Genomic DNA, 22,461 nt, shown 5'->3' on the forward strand with positions numbered 1-22,461 from the left:
TGTGCCCAACAGTCACAAAATGCCAAGGTATTCCTCTTTCCATAGTGTTTCATCATTCTAGAAAATGCTGTCGATCTCTTTGGAGAGAAGGATTGGAAGAACTATGTCAGTACATCACTGTGGTAGTGTTAAAGGTTCTTTTCTGTGGGTTCAAAGTGGGTTGTGAGTCTGAACGCTGGTTCAGGTATGGAAACTGGTAAAGAATTGTGACTTTTCATTGGGTGACTGTTCTCCTTATTGCCCTGCTTATTAATTTCTGTTCTTTCCAGATGGTACATATTACACTACTTTGTTGACAGCCTATTTTCCTTCTAGAGAAACTCTGTTCTGTTCACAATATCACATGATTCTTTACAAAATTATATGCATAACTTGCCCCTTGGCTGTCCCTTTGACTTTGTCATTACAAATGTCCAGCTTCTGCTGTTGAGTGTCATCACTTGGTGTTGCACTAGGCCCCTAAAATCCCCATTGCTGTCAGGGAGCCAAGTGCTGGCCCAGCTGTGACCTTCCTGCTGTGAAGGCACCACTGAACTCCTTGGTGATGCTGGTTGCCCTCACACCTGTGTGTTCCTGGTGGCCCTGATGAATCCGATTCCTTGGAGCCACCTTGTGGGGCATAATCCTCTGGCCCGTGTTCTGGTCTAACACGTATTTCAATATGCCACTTTTGTCCTCTAAGGTCTGACGTGGAAATTTAGGTATTTCAGCCTCACTCTTCAAGTACCGTCACTTTCCCAGGTATCGAGAGTCATCCTGGTGGCAATTCTGTACCATCCCCCCGACCTTGTATGATAGCAGGTCCTTAACAGATTCTCCCCTGTGCAGTCTTGCATTCCAGTTCACCTGACAGAGCAGTTTTCTTAGAATGGTAAGTTTCGAAATCAAGAAATAGAACAATTAAGTACAGATCGTTTATTTTAGACAACTGATAAGGGAAGGAATTGATAGCCAAAGGGAGAATCTTATAGTTGGATTGTTCATTGCTTTCATTTTTGTTGATCCCTCTTGGGTTTTTATTGTTATGGTTCATGATTGTTTTACTGGGAGATGTGAGCATATTGATACATGTCCCTCGGAGATCAGCAATGGGTTCTTGTTCCCTGTGTTGCAGAATGAACGACAGAGAAACACTGGGACAAGCAGAGAGAACAAGTTTTACTTAAGAAAGTGATAGATGAAGCTGGGGTTGTGGCTCAGAGGTAGAGTGCTTGCCTAACATGCGTGAGGGTTTGATCCTCAGCAGCGCATAACTATAAAGATATTGTGTCCACCTATAACTAAAAAATAAATATTAAAAAGAAAGTGATAGAGATAGACTCCTCCAAAAGGGAGGGGCCTCAGAGGCAAAAGCCTGTGGAAGTGGTGGGATTTGCTTTCTTATAGACCCCAGAACCACTCTCTTTAATTATTGTCTTCTCTTTCTTCCCCATACACATGACTGGGAGCAGGGGTGCAGAGGGTAATTGTTAGTAACCCAGAGTGCCAAGGAGCATGATCTCTTGGAGGTTAGCCATTAGCAAGCCACTATTCTCTCTTTAATAACCTGCCATCACCCTCTTTCCCGTCTCTCCCTCTTTCTTTTTGGTACTGGGGACTGACCCCAGGGGCGTTAACCATTGAGCCACACCCCCAGCTGTATGTTTTATTTTGAAACAGAGTCTTCCTTAGGACCTCACAAAGTTGCTGAGGCTGGCATTGAACTTGTGATCCTCCTGCCTCAGTCTCCTGAGCTGCTGGGATTCCAGGGGTGCACCACTGTGTCCAGCTGTCTCACCCCTAGACCCCTACTCTTCCTGACCTACAGTGACTGCCTGACCTTTGCCCCTGTCTCAACATGTGAGAGTTTTAAAGAGACCAATCTGAGGAGAGTGCAAAGCTGGAGCTACAGGGGCACATTCTATAATATCCAGCTCTACGGAATCAGTTGAACCACCAATTAGAGAGGATAGCTAAACCCACACAGGCCATGAGGAGTCAACTATGTGAAGTCATAGAAATGAAAAGTACATAAACATCAGAGGGTTGAGTCAGGTGGAATGTCCAAAGTCCGAGCCAAACAGGTGCTCCCAGCAGACACGGGAGTGGGAGAGGAATTAGTCAAGCGATAAGACAGCAGGACAGAAGCCACTGGCCTGGCTGGCACAGGGGTTTCCCCGGGTTGGACCTGCCCAACAGCAGGGTTCCCTGGAAAGAACTGATGGGGGAAGGGAGGAAGTTGTAAATGCAGGTGGAGGGTAACTGGTGAGTGGCCAAGGGCCCTATCCCTCTTAGAGGAAAAGTTTTGACTCTGTTTTGATGGTGTTGATGAGGGATACTGGGAATGAGTTCAAGGACATTTTCCCTAAGCTTTTGTCACTTAAAATCTCAGGCCTCAGCCAGAGTGAAGAAACACAAAAGGAACTGGCACTTGACTGACACTTGACCACCCCCCACCCTAAGGGTCTCCGGATCTCAATAGATAAGCCCCAGCAAATTCCCTATTCACATTCCTGTCCCACCCTAATGAGTCAGCTTACCTCAATGCAATGAACTACCCCCAAAGTACCCTCCTTCCTGTGGAGAGCCACAGCTGAGTTGGGATGGCGCCTGGCATTTTGCCAGAAGGAGTGGTTGAGGGGTGATGGCCAGCGAGCCATTAAGATGATAATTAAGTTAAGCTGTGTATAATTGCTGTGACTGGATGATGCTGGATTGAAACAGGCTGTGTATTCAGGTGTATATAGACCCCTGCTGTCCGGCAATAGGGGGGTTCCTGCTGCCTGGGGTGCCTGGGGAGAGAGAGAAAGAGAGAGAGAGAGAGAGAGAGAGAGAGAGAGAGAGAGAGAGAGAGAGAGAGAGAGAGAGAGAGATAGAGATAGATAGATCCCGGAGAGTGTTCCTGGAGTGCCGGTGGAGTTCGGGCAATAAAGTAGTTTCTGTTTGAACCTACAAGTGCCTCCTGGCTGCTGGGTTATTTTGTGCCCCACCAGACTGAGGCACTGTCCCACCCTAAACAAGCCTATATAGCCCAGCCCCTTGACTCAGTCTGCCACCGTTTTCTGCCCTGAGAATGAGCCCGTGCTGAGTGTTTGACCGATTGACTCTGCTGCTGAATCCTGAATAGAGAAAAGCTTGCTGATCTGAGGTTTGCTTCCCAGATCCACCTTGGTCATGTGGGCATCATTTGTGGTATCTAACATTTGGTTCCCTCACCAGGAATGGGAGTAGGTAAAATTGACCCTGCCCTTTCTCCTTCCTCTGCGGTTAAGTTAAACAACTAATGACCTGGGAAGTGGCCTCTGAGTGTCCCGAATCCTCAGGGATCGCTGAGGTCAGGGGAACCCCCAGCCACTGCTCACACAGTGAATCCCTAAACTGACTGCATTTTCCTACCCGGTAGGTCCTTTCCTAAGTAATTCTAACCAATTCCTGTTTTTATAGTACTTTAGCCAATCTAAGCTTTCCAAGTATGTTCCTCATCATTGTCTTCAGTGCTTTTCCAAGTATTTTAAAATATCAAAGTACATATTTCATATTTCATTATCATTCAGCAGCATGAGAATAAACTTTAATATAGCCTACATAGCTGAAACTCAAAACATGCATTTCTGTCTTTAATTTCAACACTTAACTCCCTTCTGTTCTTCTCCCTTTTTTCTTTCATTTCCCTGTTTCTGTTTTTCCCTCATGCTCTGACATTAAAGTGGTTGCACTGAAAAGACTGCCCTTTTGGAGGCACACACCCTCTGCTGTTCTTGAAATTGGGAAGAACTCAAAGCAACTGAAGGCCCCTGGCTAGGGCAACTCCCTAGTGAAGCTCAGACATCCCTGAGGGGTACCACATATCAACCACCTGCTCAACTTTTGCAGGTTTATGCCATGTGGACAGTAAAGGGGTTTGTACCAAATACTTTGTTGACTTTAAAAAAGGTCTACTTCTACGCCCCCACCCTTCCCTTCCCTTGCACACCCAGCAAATCTCATGGATCAGAGACCTCCTTGCCATATATATAAGAAGTTTAAAAATGTTACCCACCTTAATGTTTCCTTTCATAAGGAATTCTATCTCATAGCATATGTGCTAAATCCTTGTGTTTTATTGTCTGAACCTATTCGAGTACAATATAATGCCTCACAAAATATGTATTATGTTAAGTGGGGGAGCTGTATACTACAAAATGCGTCAATCCAACTATATGGCAACATTCAGTACAGGAGCTGGGGTTGTAGCTCAGTGGTAGAGCGCTCGCCTAGCATGTGTGAGGCACTGGGTTCGATCCTCAGCACCACATAAAAATAAAATAAAGGTATTGTGAACATCTATTAACTAAAAAATAAATATTTTTTAAAAAAATCAGCATAAACTGTTTGATTCTCAAAGGGCCAAAGCCACCTGGCTCCTTATAAAACTGCTAATGTCTTACCCGATAGTTAAAACATTGTTATCTTGTCTGGGATATTTGTTTCTGCATCTACATTTCAGCAATTTCAAAAGAATGTTGAAATGTTGGCAAACTCAAGTGCATATTGATCAGGAAATTTTAAGTGATATTCAGCAACTAAAAGATTATCTATTATATGGCTGGGAGAACAAGCACAAGATTTCCCATGGGCTCTATGTAAGCGCAAAATAATGGGTGCAGACCCCCAAAGATTCAGGGACACGCCCTTTATTCATTTGCGTGGGGGAGGCATCTTAGGGTCTCATGTCTTGGATGCAAAAATGGCCTTCAGTTGCAGAGGAGATTTGGTTTTATAGGACACAGTTAGGGTAGTTTCCTTGGAACTGTGGGCATGCTGTTCCAATAGTCAGGGGTAAACTTTAACACAGGAGGGCAGCTGTAAAAAAGGTTGAAACTCATTGTTACTTGGAGAGATAGGAGCCCAGATTGAGAGGGATGGGTATTTAAATTTGCCCATTGTTTTCCTTTCTCTGGGATTTATTGTCTCCCAGAGGCTCAGTATTTGCCTCCTTCCTTCAGAGCCCTTGTTATCAGAAAAGGACTTACTGGGAGGTAATGCCTGGCTACTTTCCCTCTCCCTCCTTCTGAGCTACATCGTTTTTTCTGCTTTTCTTTGGGGGCTGTTTTATAGGAATATTATTTTCCGTAACTCTTCACTCAGAGACTTTAGTGTTATTAACATTACCCAATTTTATGTTACTAGAGTTCCATATAAAGATACTGAGATTCAATGGGCAAAATGTAAGTGACCACATGATGTTCCTTTTTGTAAAGTGTCTTTGGATGTGTTAAAATTACAATCTCAGGTTCTAGCCATGGTTGATGCAAAGGCACCTGCTTTTAACAATTAATTTTATTTATTTATTTATTTTTTTTAAAGAGAGAGTGAGAGAGGGAGAATTTTAATATTTATTTTTTAGTTTTTGAAGGACACAACATCTTTGTTTTGTATGTGGTGCTGAGGATCGAACCCGGGCCGCATGCATGCCAGGTGAGCGCGCTACTGCTTGAGCCACATCCCCAGCCCAATTAATTTTATTTCTTTAAAAAATTTTATGTGGTGCCAGGGATCAAACCCATGCATGCTAGGCAAGCACTCTGTCACTGAGCCACAACCCCGGCCACCCCCCCCAAGCCTTTTAAAGGCTTTCCTACGCATGTAGCTGGGTTTACCTATACTGTTAAACTTATCTCTGTTCTTGTTTTGCATAGACTGTCAAGCAGGATGGAAATAATTAAAACATCAGGAAAATACAGTTCCAAGAATCAAATTCTTAGGGAGGGACCTGTATAACAGTAAGGAGCATCTGCCATAGATGCCATAGACATGCTGGGACATGCTGGGACTCACTAAGCTGATGGCCATAAGGAACATCAGCCATTGAACTGCTTAGTCTGAACATTCCCAGTTGCAATTACATCACCTCATTGGACATAACCAACGGACATGATTTTCACTGGGTGTAACCAATCACCAACATATACCACCAGCTTGGAACTGTATTTAAATTGCTGATCCTGCCACATTAAAGATGTTCTGCTCCAAGGACATCAGTGAGACTGGCCACCCTGTCCATCCCTGGATTGACTCCACCATCCCTGATGTTCAGCTGGAGACTGAACCCAGGACCTTATGCATGCGAGTCAAGCGCTCTACCAACTGAGCTATATCCACAGCCCAACTTTGGAGGTATTTTGGGGCTTGTGGTTGCCCTAGGATTGTGTGATTTGCTTATAGTATTTAAACAGTGTGCATTGAATCCTAGTTGGGGTGCTCCTGCACACCCAACACTTTTTGCATTAATTGTTTATAGTTGATGATTGGTGTGATCCAATATACGTTTGCATTTAAAGACAGTCTGTCTCTGAGTAATTATTAATAGCACCAAGTAATTAGTACTAGCACAGCTCACCACACCAACCCAGGCCGCCTCCCTGGATTTATCTCCTGTCACGCACATTGCCTGACTTTAAAAAGGAGGACTTCACTCAGGACAATCTCAAGGCTCCTCCCACATATACCCTTCTTCAGCATCAACCACCAGGGTCTCTGTGCTCTTTGCCAGAACTCTGAAAGGAGGAGGTCCCTTATTTTGATCCCTCTCAGCACAAAGCAGCCAGATTTGATATTGATGCCCCAATTTACCCCAAATCATTATCCCCTTTCCAAGTCTGGAATGGAGGATATAGGGAATAAGTCCAAGGACATTTCCCCTAAGCTTTTGTCATTTAAAATCTCAGGCCTTAGCCAGAGTGAAGGCACACAAAAGGAACTGGCACTTGACTGGCACCTGAGCCCCTACCCTAACGGGTGTCCTATCCCAATACAATAAGTCCCAGGAAATTCCCTATTCACCTTCCCGTCCCACCCTAATGAATCAGCTGACCCCCTACAAGGAACCCCCAACTACCCTCCTTTCCCACCCTAAACAAGCCTATAGAACCCAGACCCTTGCTTCAGCCTGCCACCATTTTCTGCCCTGAAAATGAGTCATGAGTGTTTGAAGATTGACTCTGCTGCTGAACCCTGAAGAGAGAAAGGCTTGCTGACCCGAGGTTTGCTTGCGGTCCCCGCCTTCATCACTGTGTGCTGTGTGCGTCATCTGTGGTGACACTGAAACAGGAACTTCAGAAGGCTGCAAACCTTCCCTGGTCACAAGAGGTGAGAGCAGAGGACATGAGGAGGAAGGAGTCCAGAGGTGGGGTTGACTTGTAATGATGGCCTCGTGTGGCCCACCAGCTGGCCTCCAGCGAGTTTTGCACCCTTGAGTAAGCTCCTAGAATGTCGACTAGGACTGATGGGTGTGATCAACAGGATGTTATAAAACACAGTGGATTGAACCCAGGGGTGCTGAACCACTGAGCCACATCCCTGACCCTTTTAAAAACATTTGACTTATATCTATTTTTACTATTTCACTTAGAGAAATGGTCTCATTAAGTTGCTTAGGGCCTCAATAAGTTGCTGAGGCTGGCTTTGAACTTGTAATCCTCCTGCCTCAGCCTCCCAAGCTGCTGATGTTACAGGCGTGCACTGCACCTGGCAACAGTGTGACTTTCAAAAAACAAAACAAAACAAAACACTGTGGTCCCTTTCTTTCTCTCTCTTGGATTCTTTGCTCTGGGGAAGGTCACTGTTAGGTTGTGCGGACACTCAAGCTGCCCCACGGAAGAGACCACATGGCAAGTCACTGAGCCCTCCATCTGACAGCAGGCAGTATCGGTAGGAGGGAGAGACACTTTAAAAGAGAACTTTCAGCCCCAGTGAAGACATCACCTGATAGCAACCTTCAGGAGAAACTCTGAGCCAAAACCTCCCAGCTCAGCCACTCAGCAGAAACTGTGAGATAAGAAAGTTTATTCCTTTAAGCCACTCAGTGTGTGGACAGCTGGAGGACACTGGGTAGGTTATCATGGTCAGAGGTGAACTGAGAGAACCAACTGCAGAGAGGAAAGGAGAAAGAGCAGGAATTACAACAGGTGCCGGGCTGCACAGGGCTAGAGGGAGCTAACAGAGATCCCATCCGGGCAGGACAGGGTCTGGAGGCCAAGACAGGGCCAGCAGCAGCTAGGTGGCCTTTCATAGCTTGGCCTCTTCCTTGAATTTTACTCCATCCAGGGTAGAATGGGATGGCAGCTGTGCCTCAACTGCAACGCACTGGGCAGAATGCTAATAGTACCACCAAGCCCTGAGCACCTACTATGTATCATGTGCTTTAAATACAAAAACTTAAACAAATGTGGCATGTCTATAACATGGAATATTATTCAGTCATCAAAAAGGCTGGAGTACTGATTCATGAACCTCAAAAACATGGCAACTGAAAGAAGCAAACTTAGAGATGTGTTATATGATTCCATTTTAGGAAATGTCCAGAATAAGCAAATCCAGAGACATAAAATAGTTGCCAGAACAGGAGGGAAATGGAGAGAGAGCGCTATTGTGTACAGGCTTTGTGAGCAGGGATAATGAGAGTGTTCTAAAATTAGATTGTGGTGTTAGTTGTACAACCTTGGGAATATACTAAAACCACTAAACTGTACACTTTAAAATGCTAAATTTTATGGCATGGAAATTATGTTTCAAAAAAAAATAATATGAGGACAGAAACATATGATAACACAATGTGCCCGATGCTATTCTAAAAGCTTTGTGCATATTATATACTTAACTTACATAAAAAACAGACATACCAGGTAAGCACTATTTTTTATCATTTTATTTGTACAGATGAAAAAACTGAGGCCCAGAGTGGTTAAAATGACTTGCTTAGGTAACACATGAAGCATGTGATAGAGCCAAGAAATGAGCCTTGCCAGACTATCTCCAGAGGATGCTCACATAACGTGTTCACATATCTATTGTAGTGCTTCTCACTTATAAATGATCTCAGATGCACCTATCTTTTTTTAGAATATTTTTTATTTTTTATTTTATTTTTTCTAAGAGAGAGTGAGAGAGGAGAGAGAGAGAGAGAGAGAGAGAGAGAGAGAGAGAGAGAGAGAGAGAGAGAGAGAGAGAATTTTTAATGTTTATTTTTTAGTTCTCGGCGGACACAACATCTTTGTTGGTATGTGGTGCTGAGGATCGAACCCGGGCCGCACGCATGCCAGGCGAGCGCGCTACCGCTTGAGCCACATCCCCAGCCCTTAGAATATTTTTTAAATTGTAGATGGACACAATACTTTTATTTATTTTTATGTGATGCTGAGGATCAAACTCAGCGCCTCACACATGCTAGGCAGGAACTCTACCACTGAGCCACAACCCCAGTCCCTTAGATGCATCCTTTTTATGTTTTGTTTTGTTTTTTATTTCTCTTTTATTTTTCCACATTTTATTTATTTATTAACTGATATATAATTAAAAATCATACATATTGATGGGATCCCAGGTGATGTTTCAATACATGCACATATTGTGTAATGGTTAAATCAGATTAAACATATATATCTCCTCAATATTTATCATTTCTTTTCTTTTTTTTTTTTTGTAGTGCTAGGGATTGAACCCAGGGCCTTGTGCATGTGAGGCAAGCATTCTACCAACTGAGCTATATTCCCAGCTCCATTTATCATTTCTTTATGGTTAAAACTTTCAATGTACTTTCTTCTAACTTTTTTAAAAATCGCTTTTATTTTTTAAATACATGACAGCAGAATGTATCACTATTCTTATTACACATATAAAGCACAATTTTTCATATCTCTGTATATAATGTATGTTCACCAATTCGTGTGTTTCACACATGTACTTTGGATGATGATGTCCATCACATTCCACCATCATTGCTAACCCCCTGACCCTCCCTTCCCCTCCCACCCCTCTGCCCTATCTAGAGTTCCTCTATTCCTCCCATGCTCCCTCTCTCTACCCCACCATGAGTCAGTCACCTTATATCCAAGAAAACATTCGCCATTTGTTTTTTGGGGATTGATTATCCTAATTCAATCAGTAAGGAAACAAGATTCAAACTCCAAAGTACACAAGCTTACTTGGCCCTCAGTCCACACTGCAGCCTGGGGGCTGCCATAACCAGGCCCTCCCAGGATTCCTCACCTCAGCAGGTGGCTACCAGGGCATTCCTCTCAGGGCTCATTGGCCTGAAATGCCTGAAGTTTTTCCTGTTTACATCACACGTTTATATGGTTTCAGACTTCTCCTTTATCTTTCCACCAAGTAAACAATTCGCAATCAGAACTTGAAAATTTTTTCTCACAGTATTCTCACATAGAGGAGGCCACCCAGTTTTGTTGTTGCTGTTGCTTTGTTACTGGGGATTGAAAACAGGGGTGCTTTACCCCAGAGCTACATCCCCAGTGCTTTTTATTTTTTGAGACAGGGTTTCATTAAATTGCTTAGAACCTTGCTAAATTGTTGAGACTAGTCTCAAACTTACAATCCTCCTGCTTCAGCCTCCTGAATCGCTGGGATTACAGGCATGTACCACCATGCCAAGCTTGTTAAATCACTTTCTGAAGTATGTTAATAAATGTTGTTTTTTTGTGTAGTTTACATTTTCTTCATTTTAATTCTTAGTATCTTCCAAAATTCTCATAGTGAATATGTAATACTTCTGAATAGCATCATCATCATCATTTAAAATAATTGAAAAATGTATTTCCTCAAGGAGTTTATTTTTGAATGTTGAATCCAGGAACCATTCTTGTACTTGTTTCAAATGAATCATCCGTCAGTCATCCTCTCCCCATATAGCTTGCTAAGTGGGAGTTGTCCCAGGTGAACTGGGCTGCACGAAATAATCACATAGAGACAGACACACCTTTTATTTGGGTCCTGTCATGGCTCCTCTGACCTTAAGGGTCCGAAGAAAGAGAAAGAGAGAGCACAGCATGTGCTGAACCCTTTTGTTGAGGAGAAGCCATTCAAATGAGGCAAGGGGTCAGGTTTGGGGGGTATTGAGTCTAGCTTCATGATGTCTGCTGTCAGCAGGTTGATGGACATCTAGGAAAGCCACACTCAAAGGCAGAGCAAGAGAAGGGGACACACTAAGGGTCTTTCCATTGAATCTTCTACCCCAAACAGGGCAAAGGGGTAGGGTTACAAAGGAATGGGTGAGTGGAGCTCAACTCCTTGGGTGACACGCCTACATCTGAAGACATGCCCTCAACTTCCTGAACCTGGACATGGCCCAAGTCACTAGTAGTGATCAGTCAGAGCCTCTCTTCAGGGTGGAAGGCGCAGATCATTCAGTGTGGCTCCCCACAGGGAGTGGCATAAAATTTGGTTTCTAAGACTTTTTTTTTTTTTTAATGGTAGTAGTGAACAAAAGAATGAAAAAAAGTAACAGTATTCAGAACCAACGAATAGAGTTACTAAGATCTGTAGGAGAGAGGTGGAGAGTTCTTTTCATGACTTTTATTTTTTCTTAAAAAAAAAAAAGATCAACCTACTGAGAAATGCCAAAACATTTTTTTTTCTGTGCTCTGTATATGTGAGGCATGTGTTCTGCTACTAGGCTACCTCCTTAGCTCCTGCCCAAACTTCTTAATGTCTCAGTATTTCCTTAGCAATTCATGGACCTGGTGAAGGACAGGGGCATGATTTCCAATGGTTTCTGAGGAGTTAATATCACTGTGCATTACTCCAGGGTGAAAATGGAGATTCGGTGACTCAAGAACATCACTGAGCTCAGAGCTGGATTGCCTTTAAAACAAACAAATCCAGATTGAGTGAGATACAATTTTACATATCATAAAACTCGCTTGTTTCAATTGTACAAGTCAATGAATGATCTTTACTAAATTGACATAGTCATACAACCAGCACAGTCTGGATTATTATTTTTAATAATTTCTCAGAAACGAGTGTTCTCTTGTTACTACAATATATTGCAAGTTCCAATCAGCTTTTGTAGGACTATGTATGTTATTACATATTTCATAACACCTAGGTGAGTGATTCTTAGAGCTAAAGTTGGGAGGACTAACATGTCAAGCACACTCAATGCTATATTCTGTCCTTCATAATCTGGCTACAGTTCAAACACTCTATATCAGGATTCAGAGATCTAAAACAATACCCCATACTGCAGGAAGTCAGTGATCATTTCAATTGATTTAGCAAATCAGTTGGTGTCTATGGCATTATCAGCAATACTGCCTTTAGACCCTGTGAGGGGGCCCTTCTCAGAGCTCTGCACCACGAATGCACCCTAACCCAGGTACAGAGTCCATGGGGCTAAGAGGTTCTTGAAGATTCATGCACCCCCATCAGCCGTGCCATGATGCTTTGTTCCTGCCCATAGAAATCTCAATCCTGTTTCCATACCTGAGCAGGTCTCTCCTCTGGGTCTGCCCTCCCTCTAGGCCAATCAGAAAGTGACAGCACAAGGAATTGGGTGACTAGGACTTGGATTTGTGGGTTGTTTCCACACACAAACACAAAGCCCTCATGGTGTGGGAGAGAGAAGAGTTGTGGGCTGAGGCTTGAGGCTAGATTTCTCTGCACTGCCACATCCAGCCCAGAATTCTGAGAATTCAGAATTGCAGCCAGAGCTTCTTCATGGTGGTATATCTGTAAGGTAGAAAGATAAAACATTTTATTTAACAATTTGTTAAGCTGACAAACGTTTTTAGTATTTAGACATATGGTCTCCTTGTATGGTTTCATTTATATGAACTATCCAGCATAGTCAAATCCATACAAACAGAAAAATAGACTAGTGATTGTCAGAGTCTGGGGAGAGGGCTCAGAACTGGATTGCCTTTAAAACAAATGATGAGTGACTGCTGATCGATAGTCAAGTTCCTTTTGGGGGTAATAAAAATGTTCTAGAATTTAATTGTGGTAATGGATACACACCGTTGTGAATGTACTAAAAGCCACTGACTTGTACATTTTAAAAGGGTGAATTTTATGGTTATTTGAATATCTCAAGTAAGCTGTCACAAAAGGATATAGAACAACTTGCTGCTGTAAAGAGGAGTTAAAATATTTTGTTTCAGGGCTGGGGATATAGCTTTGTTGGTAGAGTGCTTGCTTCCTATGCACAAGGCCCTGAGTTCAAGCCTCAGCACTAAATAAATATACATATATATATATACTAATAATTAATTAATTAAATTTAATTAAAGTCTGATGCATACCTGTAGTCCTAGCAACTCATGAGGCTGAGGCAGGAGGAGGATACCAAATTCAAGGCCAGCCTCAGCAATTTAGTGTGAACCTGTCTCAAAATAATAAAATAAAATAAAAGGGGTGGTGATATGGTTCAGTGGTAAAGGGCCCCTGGGTTCAATCCCCAGTATCAAAAAATAATTAACTACAACTCAAAATAAATATTAAAAAAAAAAAGGTGCTGGGGTTGTAGCTCAGCGGTAGAGCACTTGCCTTGCATATGGGAGACCCTGGGTTTGATCCTCAGCACCACATAAAAATAAATAATTGAAATAAAGATATTGTGTCCAACTACAATTCAAAATATACATTAAAAAAATAAAAAATAAGTAGAATTCAACCAAAAATATGGATATTTCTGAAAATTGCAACCAAAATAATTATAACTACAGTTCTGGTAAATTTTGTGCATGTCTGAAGTCTCTGTATGCACCTTTCTGTGTCTCCATATATCCATGTTTATACAAAACAATAATTTTCAGTGAATTGAGATAAGTAATCGTTCATTCTTTTTTTTTTTAATATTTACTTTTAGTTGTAGGTGGACACAATACCTATATTTTGTTTATTTTTAATGTGGTGCTGAGGATCAAACCCAGGGCCTCCAACGTGCTAGGCGAGCACTCTACAGCTGAGCCACAACCCCAGCCCTAAGCATTCATTCTTAAACCGATTCAGGGAGTGACAGGAAGGACTGCGGCTGGAGCAGGAGCAAAGGACTCTAAGAAATCATACTTACCTTCCATGAGTTTGTGGTACACTTGAATTTCCACAGGACTCGTTATTCAGGGAATACTTTACCACACCCAAGTTAATAGTCACTCAATTTGTTAGTTAACTAATAATATGTTAGTCCTTTAGTCTGTTAATTTGTATGTGTGTACCTGCGCGGACACACCATAAAGATTAAACCTAGGGGCTCCTTATTGCTGAATTATATTCCCATCCTCCCCCCACCCCTTTTTTTGGTACTGGGTATTGAACCCAGAGGCTCTTTACCACTGAGCCACATCCTCAGCCCTTTTTTATTTTTATTTTTTTAAATTTTCGAGACAGGTTCTCACTAAATTGCTGAAGCTGGCCTCTAACTTGAGATCCTCTTGACTCAGCCTCCCCGGTGGCTGGGATTACAGGTCTGCACCACCACGCGAGGCTACTTTAGTCTGTTAATTCTAAGAGGTTGGCTGGGTGTCTGCTGAAGTGCCTGCCAGCTCCAGCATTCCATGGTTTGGTGATTTTTGAAGACTACTTTTGCTGCCCTGCTAACTGGGTTCGGGAGTGAAATACCTTTGGGGACACATTATTGGGATTGAATAGAGGTGCACTTTACCACTGAGGCACATCTCCAGTCCTTTTAATTTTTTATTTTGAGACAGGGTCTCGCAAGTTGCTTAGGGCCTTGCTAAATTGCTGAGGCTGGCTTTGAACTCGTGATCCTGCTGCCGCAGCCTCCCCAGCCACTAGGAGAGCTGCATGTCCCACAGAGGCCAGCCAGGAGCAAATATTTATCACATTTCCTTATAGTGTGGGGGCGTAAGTAAGCAGATAAGAAGCGATTTGGGTTCCACTTCCGCGTCCAAATGTCAACGCCCTCGGTTCTCCTCCCTCCCTAGCAGGAGACACAGAGAAGGTGTCAGAGCCCAGGGTTGCTATGGAGCCCAAATCCAAAACGGAAGTGGTCCTCGGAAATCTATCTCCCAAGGAGCTTGCATTTGAAAATCAATGCCTTTCTAATTAGTCTTCTCCTAAAGCAAATTCGTAAATAGAGACACAGCCAAACTCGCTCTCAGCACAAAGAACGTCGCTCTCCTCCCAAGAGACGAACGTCCACTTGTCCACGGCGGAAGTGTACGGAACCAAAAAGCGGAGGTCGCTGGTTCTCCGACGAGCTCTTTTCTCAGAGGGACCAGCCGCCCGGCGGGGTTGCCGTGGAGACCGATCGAGCTGTGTGGATGCGGCGCCCAGCGGAGGCGCGGCCTTTGCTGTCTATCTGCAGAGAGGGCTCACGGGGACGACGCCAAGATGGTTAGTGGCTCTGGATAGTAAAGGGGTCCGGGGCTGGAGGCTAGAGACTCCCGGCACACTTTGAGGTACCGTCCGGGTGTGTCTGCAGAGGCTGGTCCCTCCAGCCTTGTGCGTTCCCACGGGGGTATGGAGGGATGCAAACCTGAATGCCTTGACGCTTTCCTCCCTCCCGCTTCTCCATTTCCCCACACCTGAGCTGCACACGGGATGGACAGCAGAGCAAGGGGAGGCCGAGGAGACAAAAGCTGCGTGGAAGCGTCTTCAGTGGGTAAAGAAGTTGGGAGTAGCTGTTGGGTTCAGCTCAGGTACAGAGTGATGGCCCTCTTAGGAAAATGCAGTGCTTCCAAAGGAATTTGAATAGACTTCAAATTTGTTGTTAAGGATTTGACTTGTAAATCGTGGAGCTGTCACTCAGTTTAAAACGGACCATCGAAATTGGACCCTTCAGGGGCTGGGGATGTGGCTCAAGCGGTAGCGCGCTCGCCTGGCATGCGTGCGGCCCGGGTTCGATGCTCAGCACCACATACAAACAAAGATGTTGTGTCCGCCAAAAACTAAAAAGTATATATATATATATATAAAAAGAAATTGGACCCTTCAGTTGTCTTCGTCGTTTCTTTTGCAGATGCTTTCAAGGGCCAAGCCTGCCGTAGGCGGGGAAGTACCGCACTCTGACAAAAGAAAGAAGAAAGGTAGGAAGATTCCAAAACTAGAGGAGCTACTTTCACAAAGAGATTTCACTGGCGCTATTACCCTATTGGAGGTAAGGTCCAAAGAAGATTGCTTCTTGATTTGGTAAATACTAGACTATAGATGAATGTTCAGGTGAATGCTGGTTGCTATGTTGTTGTAACAGGTGGATGCATTATGGGGTTTCTTCAAGGAAACACCTAGTAAATCTGGTAAATTGCAGATTCCAAGTTAACTATAAACCTGACTGAAGATGAACTTTAAAAACAACAATAACAAAAACAACTTCTTTCTTAAGGGCCACTTTGATTGTGTCTCCTTTCACAGATAGTGGATTCAACCTAAAAATATGGAGTGACACTTAATACAGTTTCATTTCTCACAGTGTTTATCCTAACTCCTGGGCATTATTAGTTCTATTATGTAATAAAATTTTGGTCAAATTTGAACAATTCTACCATGTTCATATTTTGATAATATAAAAAGCCTTTCAAATCTCTATGGCAGTAGGGCTAACCCCCACCCCCTGTGCACACACACACTACTGGAGATAGAGTCCAGAAATCCAGCATAAACTCTACCACTGAGCTACATGCCCAGCCTCAATCGTTCTCACCTTTTAGTATGTTTTGGAAATACCTAGAGTAGTTACTAAGACGCTTGTCTTCCTGAACTCCTGCATTAGCAATTCTGATTCTTTAGGTCTGCAGTGGTCCTCAGGAATCTGCATTTTAGGTAAGTAGTCTAAGTGCTTCTAATGTAGATGGTCCACAGAGATTGTATTTTGGAGAAACTGTTTTTTGAGAAGCTAGAGGAGAGTGTAGGAGTACACCAGAAGATGAAGAGTTTGGACAGGGTGGTCTGGTTGTGTGGTGCTGCAATCATTTCTCCAAAACATTACTCTTGCTATATTGCTACAAATCTATCTATAATAATTGTTTTAATTAACTTTACTTTTATTTCCCAGTCTTCTCTGTCTTACTAGTGCTTAGGTAGTGAGCACAGTGGTTAGCTTTTTTAGTGGCAACTCATCTTTGCATTTGTGGGGGTCGACTTGGAAGGACCTGCTAACTCTATCAATCAGTGGATTGACTGTATAAGTCTATTTTTTGTCATTCTATTTTCTCTCTTTTCTTTAAGGCAACGACATTTTTTATTTTATAATTTAAGACCTCTAAATTGGCAGGGGTAATCTGCTCTATGCCTACATTCTCAGGTAGCTAATTAGAGTGGGGAATGGTAACTATTAGAGTTTGGAATTTAAATTCCCCAGGGAATTCCTGGGGCAAATTCAGGGGTAATTCTTCAAGAAATCCTCCAGATTTAAGGCACTATATTAAAATTCATAGCATTTGGTGAGAAGAGTAAATTCTTATCCTAGACAAAAAGGTATCTAAGAGATGTCTTCCTCTTGGGGTGACTGAGCCACTGTGGTGATACTCTATGAACATGTATTGGCTCACTATTGATTTATCACACTGTAGAGTAAAAACAAAACAAAAACATCCTCTTTTTTTTTAAGAGAGAGAATTTTTTTTTAATATTTATTTTTTAGTTTTCGGCGGACACAACATCTTTGTTGGTATGTGGTGCTGAGGATTGAATCCAGGCCGCACGCATACCAGGCCAGCGCGCTACCGCTTGAGCCACATCCCCAGCTCAAAAAAAAAAAAGTCCTCTTTCAAAGTCTCAGTCTATTCCTCCAAAATGGGATTTTTCCTTTATTGGTTGAGTAATTCATAAATATTTGTTCATAGTGGATATAAATGAAGCCAGTCTTCTGTATATTGTAGCTCCTTTAGACTTGGTAAATGACCCAAGTCAAGGGTAATAGAGTGAATTAACACTTTGTCCTCAGTGCATTATTAATAAATATGTGTGTGCTTGTGTGTGGAAGAATGAGGTTGAATGCAGTAAGCATGGAGGTTGGGAATACGGGCTTTGGAGGCAGACTACTTTAAGTCCCTGTCACCACTTATACAGACTGTGTGATCTTGAATTCCTTGCTTAGCCTCTCTGACCTTTAGTTCTTGACTTTAACTATTTCACCCAATTATTTTGTTCCATACATATCATCCAGAATTATTAGATAATTCACATACTTTCTGGAGTAAGGTGTCAATGAGTACAGAAAAACAAGTGTGAAATATTTGAAGATACAAATTTCTGAGACTGTTGGAAGGTAACTGTGCTGAGTATTGTAAGTAAAGGCACAATGAATGCACAGTTCTGCATGTACTACTTAGCTTGCTGAAAATTGAGTAGTAACTTAACATAGCAGGGTTTTTTTGTTTTGTTTTGTTTTGTTTTTTGGTGCTGAAGATCGAACCCAGGGCCTTGTGCATGCAAGGCAAACACTCTACCAACTGAGCTATATCCCTAGCCCTTAACATAGCAGTTTTTAAAATGGAGGATTTACTGTTCAAAGTTTTTCATGATTTTTTTTTTTTAATGAACTTTAAACCTGAAGTTTAAACGTCACGTTGGAGAACAAGAAGAGGATACTAATTTGTGGATTGGATACTGTGCTTTTCACCTGGGTGACTACAAGAGAGCTTTAGAGGTTAGTAAAATTAAAAAACAGTCTAACAGGAATGTGTTTAAAATATTATTAAACTTTGTATTATAATAACATCTATTCAGGTAAAATTCAAACAGTATGGAGGGAAACAAAGTAAAAACAGAAAACCAAAATCACCCTATCTGCTGTCCCCTGTCCTACTTCTTTATTAATAGAGGTCCCCACTGGCTTTTTAAAAAATGTATTGATTTAAGCTGGGCAGGATATTACACACCTGTAATCCCAGCAGCTCAAGGAGGCTGAGGCAGGAGGATCATGAGTTCAAAGCCAGCTTCAGCAAAGCGAGGCACTAAGAAACTCAGTGAGACCCTGTCTTTAAATAAAATACAAAATAAGGCTGGGGATGTGGCTCAGTGGCTACGATTCAATTTCTGGTACCAAACCCCCAAAAATAAATAAATAAAATGTATTGATTCAGAAATCTATATATGTATTCCAGCATGTGAGTATGCATCTTGTTAAGAATTTCACTTTTATTTAGCTTGGTTATTTTCAGACAATAAACAAGATTGTATGATCTTTATGTAATTTTTTTATTATTGTAAGTATCATTTCTTTGTTAATCATTTTTCTTGATCATTGCAAACCCTACCCCATCTGCAATGATTAATACGTAGGAATATGGGTCTAAATAAAATTATAGATGCCTTATGTCAAGCAATTTTTATTTATAAATGAAATTGCTGAAACATTTCCCACATATTCTTATTCAAAATGTAACCTTAAAGGCTGGGGTTGGGGCTGGAGCTCAGGTTAGAGTGCTCATCTAGCATTTGCGGGGCGCTGGGTTTGATCCTCAGCACCACATAAAATGAATAAATAAAATAAAAGTATATTTAAAAAGTTTTTAAAAAGAATTTGAAGACTGCATAACAGAAATTAAAATATCTAAGGCCAGGTAATGAGGAGGTAAGTTGAAGAACAAAGGAAACAAGATTCTTGAAGGAAAAAGAAATATGTAAAGGACAGAATGGAAGCTGGTTATTGTTTGTGAAAGATATAGGGGAAAAAAGTAACCTAAATGTAGTACAAAAATAAACAAAGGTGTTTGAGAAAAACAAGAAAGAGTATGTGGAAAATGCGGTTAACAAAGTGAATCTCAGAAAGGATCCTTGGTAAGAAATTAAATGCCTTTTTTGTGTGTGTATGTGGTGCTGGGGATTGAACCCAGGGCCTTGTGCATGTGAGGCTAAATACCTTTTTACCACTATTTTTTTTAATATTTATATTTTAGGTGTAGATGGACACAACACAATGCCTTTATTTTTATGTGGTGCTGAGGATCCAACCCTGGTCCCACCCGTGCTAGGTGAGCGCTCTACTGTTAGCCACAATCCCAGCCCCTAAATACCTTTTTAAACATAAAGACAAATTAAGAATTGGGGGTGTGGCTCGGTGGTAGAGCACTTGCCTAGCACATGTGAGGCACTGAGTTTAATCCTCAGCATCACATAAAAATAAATAAATAAAGGTATTGTGTCCATCTACAACTAAAAAATATTTTTTAAAAATAAAGACAAATTAACAAAAATTACCAATACTGGAAATAAATACAATGAATGAAAAAAATTTTTCATTTGGTAGTACTAGGGATCAAACCCAGAACCTCATGCAGGCTAAGCAAGCATTTTACCTCTGAAACAGATAAAATGAAATAGAATGAAATAAAATTAAAGTGCATTAAAGCTATCAGATTTTAAGTTAATTGAATCTAAGTAGTTAAGTTTTTTAAAAAATATTTTTAGTTGTAGATGGACATAATACCTTTATTTTATTTATTTATTTATATTTGGTGCGGAGGATTGAACCCAGTTCCTCACACATGCTAGGCAAGTGCTGTACCATATATAAGTTACAATCCCAGCCCAGTATTTAACTTTTATATGTCTTTTTAAGTTAGAAAAAATAAAATATTTTTGTTATTTTTCATGTCTGTAGTTTGTTATCATTATCAGTGTTAAACATGGAGAGGGGAAACCTAGTGTAGACTTAAGTGCACAAGAGCCCTGCATCGGGAGGATTGAGTTTCAGCTTCAGTATCTCACTTTTTAAGGCACAGAATGAGGAGTTGGTAAGATTCTCTAAATGGAAAGTTGTCCTATCTGAGTAAGAAATCTTATTTCCTTACAGAAGGATGGCCTATCAATTGCTTTACTGCCAAAATGAGATCACCACTTTACATGTATTTCAGGAATATGAAAATGCAACAAAAGAGGAAAATTGCAATCCTGAAGTCTGGGTGAACCTTGCCTGCACCTACTTTTTCCTTGGCATGTATAAACAAGCTGAAGCAGCTGGATTTAAAGGTAAATTAATTCTTTTTTATATTTGATACTCTTCACTCAGAGTAAGAGTCATTTTGGAGATTTTAATAACTTATTATTTATTATTTACTTATTTTTATGTGGTGCTGAGGATCAAACCCAGAGACTTGCACATGCTAGGCGAGCGCTCTACTGCTGAGCCCCAACCCCAGCCCCAATTTTGGAGATTTTAAAGCTTCTTTTATTCTTTGATTATTGAAGCAAGAACCAACTTACATTAGAAAGCTAAAAAGTAGATTTATTTTTCAAAAAGTACTGAATCTGAACTGGGTGTAGTGGTGCACATCTGTAATTGCAGCTACTTGGGAGGCTGAGGCACAGGATCACAAGTTCAAGGTCAGTCTGAGCAATTTAACAAGATCCTGTCTTACAATTTTAACAAAATTTGTTTTAAAACAATAGGGCTGAGGTGTAGCTCTGTGAAAGTCCCAGGTTTGATCCCCAGTACCACAGGAGGAAAAATATATTGGATTTGATCTGTGTTTAAAGGAATAGTTAATTCCACCCTCACACTAATACCCCGCCCCCATCAGTCTGCATCCAAGAAGCTACAGCCCAAAGGAGGAGGATGAGAGAAAAGAAAGGGAAGGTATCTCTTAGGTCCCATCACGGTAGGACATTCATGCTGTGATATAGGTATTCAGGCACTTACGGCTTAGATTTCATAGCTTCTTTCCCAATTTCTGAGTGAGAAACCCAGTAACTTTAGCTTGAGGAATCCTGATACTTTCCATTGTAGTCATGACAGTCATCTCAGGAGGATTGCATTCAAATTTGTAAACAAGAGTAAGGGGAAGCAGAATTATTGGGGAAAGGAATAAGGATAATTAGAGTATAAATCAAATTAAGTTCAAGGAAATTTAGAGAAGTGGTAGGTAAGGAATGTTTGTTAGGAAATTTGTTAGGGATGAATACATTCCAGGGAGGAATTCATACACACACACATATACAAAGACATGAAGACAGGGGCGCACGCGCGCGCGTGCGTGTGTGTGTGTGTGTGTGTGTGTGTGTGTGTGTGTGTGTGTACATATTAATCTTCATTGAAATGTGGAACTTGAAGCCTTTGTATAATATATATATATGGGATTTACCAGCTTTGGGGTACTTTACTGCTGAGCTATATCCATAGCTCTTTTTTTGTTTGTTTGTTTGTTTGTTTTTAAAAGAGAGAGAGAAAAAGAGAGAATTTTTTTTTTAAAGAGAGAGTGAGAGAGGAGAGAGAGAGAGAGAGAGAGAGAATTTTTAATATTTATTTATTTTTTTAGTTCTCGGCGGACACAACATCTTTGTTGGTATGTGGTGCTGAGGATCGAACCCGGGCCGCACGCATGCATGCTCGAGCGCGCTACCGCTTGAGCCACATCCCCAGCCCCAAGAGAGAATTTTTTAATATTTATTTTTTAGTTTTCGGTGGACACAACATCTTTATTTTATTTTTATGTGATGCTGAGGATCGAACCCAGCACCGTGCGCATGCCAGGCAAGTGTGCTACCGCTTGAGCCACATCTGCAGCCCTCTTTTTACCTTTTTTATGAGACAAGGTCTTCCTAAGTTGCTGAGGCTGACTTTGAACTTGCAATCATCCTGCTTCAGCCTTCCAAGGCATGTGCCACCATACCCAACTTGAAGCCTTTCTTGATTTGTACTCAAGTGTTTTATATGTATTAGTGTATTTTTTCCTAATTTAATCATAAGGTCCTTTAAGATGTTTGCTGTTATGTTTCTAGACTTTGTGCTTAAAAGAGTGTTAT

At 41.5% G+C, this 22,461-nt stretch overlaps 1 protein-coding gene across 2 annotated transcripts in view; it reads left to right on the forward strand.

The window, feature by feature from the left end:
* The first annotated feature begins 14,861 nt into the window (after positions 1-14,861).
* The window catches only part of Ift56 (intraflagellar transport 56), a 66,288-nt gene continuing 58,688 nt past the window's right edge, over positions 14,862-22,461 (forward strand). The window contains exons 1-4 of one of the 2 annotated variants that reach the window (XM_005332415.5): positions 14,862-15,111; positions 15,737-15,874; positions 18,272-18,364; positions 20,574-20,688. In XM_005332415.5, the coding sequence (XP_005332472.1) occupies positions 15,109-15,111; positions 15,737-15,874; positions 18,272-18,364; positions 20,574-20,688 (349 nt within the window). In that variant the 5' untranslated portion in view covers positions 14,862-15,108. The remainder of the gene's footprint in view (positions 15,112-15,736; positions 15,875-18,271; positions 18,365-20,573; positions 20,689-22,461) is intronic. The other variant, XR_013435442.1, reaches the window with a different exon arrangement.

The sequence above is a fragment of the Ictidomys tridecemlineatus genome, chromosome 2 (genome assembly GCF_052094955.1).
Source record: "Ictidomys tridecemlineatus isolate mIctTri1 chromosome 2, mIctTri1.hap1, whole genome shotgun sequence".
Classification (NCBI taxonomy): Eukaryota; Metazoa; Chordata; class Mammalia; order Rodentia; family Sciuridae; genus Ictidomys; species Ictidomys tridecemlineatus.